This window comes from Amphiura filiformis, chromosome 12 (assembly GCF_039555335.1).
Source record: "Amphiura filiformis chromosome 12, Afil_fr2py, whole genome shotgun sequence".
Classification (NCBI taxonomy): domain Eukaryota; kingdom Metazoa; phylum Echinodermata; class Ophiuroidea; order Amphilepidida; family Amphiuridae; genus Amphiura; species Amphiura filiformis.
Window position 1 is genome coordinate 34,361,272 of NC_092639.1, and position 7,320 is coordinate 34,368,591.

At 38.4% G+C, this 7,320-nt stretch overlaps 1 protein-coding gene across 1 annotated transcript; it reads left to right on the forward strand.

Annotated features, from left to right (window-relative positions):
• Positions 1 to 682: 682 nt before the first annotated feature.
• On the forward strand, positions 683 to 6,023 carry LOC140166109 (uncharacterized). The gene is made up of 2 exons (XM_072189496.1): positions 683 to 815; positions 3,139 to 6,023. The coding sequence occupies exon 2, from the start codon at positions 3,158 to 3,160 to the stop codon at positions 4,085 to 4,087; it is 930 nt and encodes a 309-aa protein (XP_072045597.1). The 5' UTR covers positions 683 to 815; positions 3,139 to 3,157; the 3' UTR covers positions 4,088 to 6,023.
• The last annotated feature ends 1,297 nt before the right edge of the window (positions 6,024 to 7,320 follow it).

Genomic DNA, 7,320 nt, shown 5'->3' on the forward strand with positions numbered 1-7,320 from the left:
ATTTCAAACTTTTTCTTGAACAGTTCACCAGTAAAATAATGTCATGAATAGACTTATAGTACACGCTTATAACAGAATAAAATTGCCTTGAATATTACTCTGTCTCCTGCATTCGCATTTAATATTAGTTTCACTTTAAAGAATATTTACCCTGTCCATTCTTCTAGGTAGGTAATTCATACATATTATTATAACTGTATTCTACTTCACTATTGCCTCATATGATACATTGCCTCTTGCTTTACTCTAAAAGACTATGTTATTGTTACCTTATATAATTAAACATTTTACTGCGTCAATATACATAATATCGCCCTAGTAGATAAAAAACAATGTCTCCAACTGTTCATTCAATCTATACCCATTCCAGCTCAAATAAATGTGATGCCTGCACATCCATCATAACAGCCACAAGGGTGCATAAATTCCACACTGACCAACTACCTCCTACCTACAAACGTGAATTACAACCGACCTACATTCCACAACCATGTTTTCCAATCGTGCCTGAGCGCTCCCTTTTAAAGGGTTTTTTATTTATCCTAGAATATATTTTTATAAAATATTGTTACTTTAAAACCAATAAAGGAACACAGCGCTGCGTGTGCAGTACGTATGCATGGAAAGTATGTATCATGCATGTCGAGACCTTGCACGAAGTCTAAATTTAAATCCGAAGGTCTAGTGGTTCATTCTGGTAAGACAGCCACCCGACAGCCATCCATGGTGCATATGTCTTGGATTTTGTACGCTGTTTTCAACGTATAAAACGGAGATATTTCCTAATTTGTCTGTCATCGTTTCTGCAAAGCAGGGTAAGTGTGTTTTTAGGTTATGAAAATATTTGAAAATCTCATTCAGTTTTATACGAAAATATTAAAACAAAGCGCGCTTAATATCATATTGTATGCATGTATTATAAATATATAGCTTCTTACACAAGCTTCAAACACGTATACCATGTACACTTATAATATGTAATTTTTCCCCTCCGACCGGTTCTTTTTCTACAGTCGATATTTATATAATTTATTAGAGGTCACGGCTGCATGGCGATCCGAGTGCATACATACCGTAATATATTGTAGTTCAGAAATGAATGATAATATGCAAAAGAGGCGTTCGCCAGTATTAAAGTAGCCTTGCTACATAATGTTCTTTTGAAATGAATTGGTTATTTTGTTTTTTCAGACCTTTTTTGGCACATTTTGTAAATATTTGGAAATAATAAATTATTTGACCGGCAATTTTTCGGGACTGGGTCGGATAATAGGAAACTGGGAATCGACTTTCCTTTAGCCTAAACATTTACAAAATGTGCCAAAAAAAGGTATGAAAAAACAAAATAACCAATTTCATTTCAAAAGAACATTATGTAGCAAGGCCACATTAACTGCATGTTTAATACTGGCGAACGGAGCGATTGCCGAATAGGGTGCAACTCTACTAGTCTTATTACACGACTGCCCTACCTCACTCAACCCAAACCCTAAACTCCGTAAACGAGGACTGGACTCAAGTCTAGCAAGTTGCGCCCTATTCGGTAATTTAATTATCATGATATCGTTCGTGGCCAGCGTTGCACCCCGGCGTTGCACTTCCTCTATCCATTTATACAAAAGACGAATCCAACGAGCCAAGTGATGGTCAGAATTCAGCGGGGAATTCAGTCAGCCATTATTGGGTCCCGTCTGCACCAAACTAGTGTTGTTACTGCCCAATTGGGTGGATTAAATCCGCTTAAAAATCGATGTTGAATTGTATTGTGTTGTAAACTTTTATCATTCTTTTGTCTACGTGTGCACACGGGTGATAGAATGCAGTTTAATATCCCCGCCAAGGCCACGTCATTTCACATTTCAGGAGGGATAGACCAAAGGGGGGACCCAGCTATGGCTGCCATTGTAGGTGTAGGAATGCGTGAAATTGGATTCGTCTATGGTTTGGACACTGCGCCACAGTCTTAAAATAATGAATATTATCAAACAGTCACCTACTCAATCTTGAAAGAAAAAGAAAAAAAAAGGAACACGAAACCCGGTGTTTACACGTGTGAAAAAATTGTTCGAAAATGCTTGACCTAAATGAAACAAACATTACATTTTATGATCCGAGTGAAACATCAAAATATGTGGCATGGCAGAAAATTTCCAAAATTTACCCGCAAATATATATATATAGTTTGCTTTTGGACAGTAATGTGTATACTTGCAACGGCGCGGTATGCGATGGTGTATCAAAACTCTGCCATATGTGACCGTCCACGGCGAATGAGCCGTAAATTCCTCCCCGGTCAATTTTGTTTTATTTCGTGTTTAAAAATAAACATCATAAACTTAAAAATGGTATATCATTTGACTTCAAACGATATCCAGAACTTTGCTCCTTCAACAAAATTATAGCTTTTTACGTTTTTACATGTGTCTCTTTTTCCACATTGTTGGCAATAAATATCAAACAGTCATAATTGGCGGTCATTTCAAATCATCCCCAAGTCAACGAGGTTTAAGAAAGTTCTCTCATTGTTAATTGTTGGTTATGCATACCTGTACAAAATACAATGCCTGGTAACCCACCACTTGAACAGGATTTAGCAATATAAGCAAACAAAGACCAGAGCTATTAAAAGTTCTAAGGTAGAAGCTTATTATCCACTTCAACAATAGGATTATTGATTAGATTTTGACTATCGAAATGAGACGGATGTCGGGCCAGCTTAAGTTACCGATGAATATGACCTTCGTACACATTTTACACTGTAACTCAGAATACAATTTAGGGAATTTACGGCTCATTTGTGCTGCCGGGTCACATATATAAATACCTGGGAACCAAGGGAGAACAGTGCCAATATATTGATTGGTCACCCCAGGTTAAATAAGAAATAAATAAAAAAATAAATAAATAAATAAATAAATAAATAAATAAATAAATAAATAAATAAATAAATAAATAAATAAATAAATAAATAAATAAATAAATAAATAAATAAACAAACAAACAAACCTAACAAAAGATATTTGAAGGTGAGTAAAAAAGTTCATGTTTGAAATCAAATAATAATTAAATAAATTTCAAACTTAACTAAATGTACAAAATGCATAATATTCAAACTCTTGTACGTTTCACTCCATCCAGATTATTACCAACCCCTAAGATGGCCGAAGAAGCATCTAGACCAAACCCACCACTCCGTATTATGACCTGGGGTCCGGCTAAATCTTTATCCACTGTTTTTGAAAAGTGTTTGAGTTTCGTTGACGGAGTCCAAATCATCAATGAGCCGTACCAATGTGCAGCCACTCTAGGACCTGAAGGAATAATGGGAGGAGCTGGAACTCAACAAGGTGGAGGTGATGAAATGGAGAAAGTATTAGAAGATCTTTCACACCAGATTGAACAACATGACAGCGGTGATGTTGGCTGGGATGATAAATATTGCACGTACGAGTGGGCTCAAAAGACTCTCGAAAGTGATTTTCCTGGAAAGAAGCTGGTATTTTGCAAAGATCTCATCAGTGGCATTTACGGAAAACACGATTATTTGCCGAAAGGGTATCTACACACCTTTATCATCCGTAATCCGCTAAGGGTTGGCTTGTCCCTCCATACTGGAGTGGTGGCAACCTTTCTGCAACCTGGTATGACCCCTGATCAGGTAGATATTACAGCAGTCCCAATTTTGAATATGTGTCCTGGGTACGGTTTTGGAGAGATGGTGGAGTTGATAGAGCACCTCAAAAAAAGCGGTCAAATGAAAGGAGAACCAATAATCATAGATGCTGATGATCTGCAGAATCATCCAGAATCGATTATTAGCCAATACTGTGTGAAAACCGGTATACCTTACAGTAAAAGTCTCCTGTCATGGGAAGCTGGTGATGGGATCGTGAATAGGAGTTGGATCATCTCAAAAGGATTTCTTCAAGCAAATCGACTGATGCATTACTTCGATGCGGCGTTTGCTAGCACTGAATTTAAACCTGCTAAAGAGCTCCCTTCTACATTGCCTCCTGATGTCATCAAGTACGGCAAACTCTGCGAACCTCACTATCGCAAGTTGTATGATATGCGAATCAAGCCATAAACATCTTTAAACAATTCTATAAAGATTTTGTTTTAAATAAGTGTTTAGTTAGTTTGGACAGACCTACATGTATAAAATCCTGTAAAAGAGAACATTCGTAACTCTGTATTTCATCTATTTTTTATTCGCCCAAGTGGATTTAACCAAGCTCGATACATCAACGATGATAAGATATAGTTAGACTAAAGATTCAAGACTTCTCAACTAAGTTCTCTTCGTAAATTTTTCAATTATACTAATTGTATTAAAGCCTTAAAGGGCTATACAATTAAGTACTACTTTGTACTGTTTTGAGGGGAGCGTGGCCGAGTGGTTAAGGCGTTGGACTGTGAATCCAAGGGTCGAGGGTTCGAAATCTGAGTAGGTCCACTTGAGCTCGGCTCGCTCTTTGTGTCCTTGAGCAAGGCACTTCACTCTACTTGCTTAGTGCTTCGGAGGGCACTTTTAGCCGTCGGTCCCGTGTACATGTGTTTCTGACATTAATGCAGCGTGCACGTTAAAGAACGTCACATGCTATTCGAAAAGAGCAGTGGATCATCCCGGTACTGTTGACTGTACTTCAAAAATACACTCATCTACTCTAGGTTCCAGAGTAAAAATAAGTACAGCTTGTCTGTACGCAGTGCGATAATACTCATGAGTTAGGTACTAATAAGGAAGAAGAAGAAGAAAAATAGGTGGTATCAAAGTCGAAGAAGGTGTCACACGTCTACTTTTGTTCTATCATGACGACAAATACAATCTGAAATTTTCTTGAGTCCCTTATACAAAGCAGTTTTGTTTTGTTATTCTTGTTGTTGTTAGTAATACAAGCTGTATCAAAATGATTATTTTCAATCTTTATCTCGCAGGCTTATAAAGAAACAATGTTGCTCCAAAAACAATAGCAAACAAGCTTAAACTATAAATTAGCCCCCGATAGAGGGCAGGGCCTGAAGAATGAGGGAAATTATGGGGTAAAGAGTTAAAAACAAAATGTAAAAGTAGGCCTATGAAATGGGTGACGAGCTGTCCGTAAATATAACAAAATGTTCGTTATCAGTTCGTCATACTTAAGGTTACTCTTGCTTTCTAGCCCTGCAGGGCCCTTGTATTGGGGTCCCACTTGGAGTGTTTAGTCGTCGTGTAGGAGTCTCCGGCCTCGGGCCTGCCGGCCCTGCGGCCTTGATGTTTTTGGTTGATACTGAGCCCCAGCATCAACAAACAACAATGAGTAACCTTAAGGGTGACAGGCTGTCTCTAATTATTAAAAAAATCAACCTTAATGTTAAAACCCTGAGTAACCTTAATGAGTAACCTTGAGTAACCTTGAAATGTAACTTCTAAAAATACTAGTTTTATATTCTATAGTGTTATATTACCTAACATATTTCTTCACTACGTTGAAAATACGTTTTAAAGTGAATTATGACCAACAGAGGGCGCTATTACTGTACTAAAGTACGTGGTATTTTGACAACGGGATACACCGTGACCATACGTATGCTAGCATACAGCATACTCTTCCAAGCATGGTCTTCACCGTGACAATAAACTACGTATTGTCACAGTGTTTTCCATGTACAATATGTGTGTATTGGGTCTTGAAATGACCACAATTTGTTCTTGTTACACTTAATTATATAAAATCTGGTCATTTCAAGTCGATACACTGGAAGGTTTGGAAGAGGCATGTATTTCAAAAACATCAAACACGGATAAAAAAAAAACCAATCATTTTGATAGTTAAAAGCTATAGTTGAAAGCTTATCATTGTTTCCGATTAATTTACTTGTACAAATGAAAACTCGTGAACAGTAATATATTTTGTCAAACATTCACGTCTCGGATCGTTTTAAAATAGCAGGCTAGAATTTTCTAGTAAGAAAAATATTTGAACGTACTGGGGTCTCAAACCGAATGTGCAAATTCTGTGCTCAAACAACACTAGTCACTAACCTCAATACACGGATTTAGGGTTTCTCTACCGGAAGTCAATTTGTGCCGAAATTCCTTCACATAATGCAATAAGCATTTTGCATAACAATAGATTTAGTTCAGAGGTTAATCCATCTCCTTTGTTATGCAATACGCATATTGCATTGTGGGAAGGAATTTCGGCACAAATTGACTTCCGGTAGAGAAACCCTAAATCCACGTATATAACGGGTGGAAAAAACATACGCAGCCACAACAGCCTGGCACCTCCTCATGCTGCTCACCAGTCGACAGTCTGGCCACACGTTGCTGTGGGATGGCGTTCCATTCTTCAACCAGGATTCGTCGCAGGTCATTCAATGTGATTGCATTGCCTTCTCTGACACACAGCACGACGAAGCTGGTCCCACAAGTGTTCAATTGGGTTGAGGTCAGAAATGATGGCATGCCCTTCCATTCTCTCTACTCCAGTGACGCGGGGGGGGCATGAGGGCCAAATGCCCCCCCCGTCAGAACTCTTGTCCCCTGTTGCCCCCCTTAAAAACACAAAATTTTGCGGTAATTTTGCGCAAATTAGTTGATTTTGCCCCCCCCCTCCCGAAATCCACTATTCCCCCGGAAAAAATTCCTGGTGCCGCCACTGCTCTACTCCCATATTCTGTAGGTAGTCGTAGAGTCTTCTGTGGGGGGCGAGCGTTGTCATCTTGGAGGATTGCATTAGGTCCCAGATTGCAAAGAAAAGGAATTGCAGCTTGCTGCACAGAATAATTGTCAATTTGGCACATTCTTTGTACTCAGCCGTGAAAAGGGTGATTATTTCAAAGGTGGTGTCATTGTAAAAGGGCATAACTTAGCTGTCCATTGATATGCAACACGATATAAACATGTCACATATAATCTGAGATATCGATGCTTGTAACTTTCCAAACTTTTGTTGAGGAGTTTATCAAATAGCACCCAACTTACGTACGGGAATTAATTACGTGACGCAGACTTCATTATTAGTTCGACGTTCCGATGCAGAATAACAGTTTCACCTTTTACACGCACATCACTTCATTTGGCAAGCTACTTCTCAAAAACATCCCCTGACACAGGCGGCGGATGACATGATCGAGCCGGCAACTTGTGAAACCGCCCGGCCGTATGGCATTTTCCAATATAGTAGTCGGTTAGTTTTGTGGGGTTCATTATCGAACCCCAACGGTTTCAGCTTGTATTTATATTATTTATCAACATAGGCCTATTTGTTTGTGATATTTCAAGCGTTTTAAAATTTCAAAATAATCCCATTCAATTACACGGTTAACGATGAA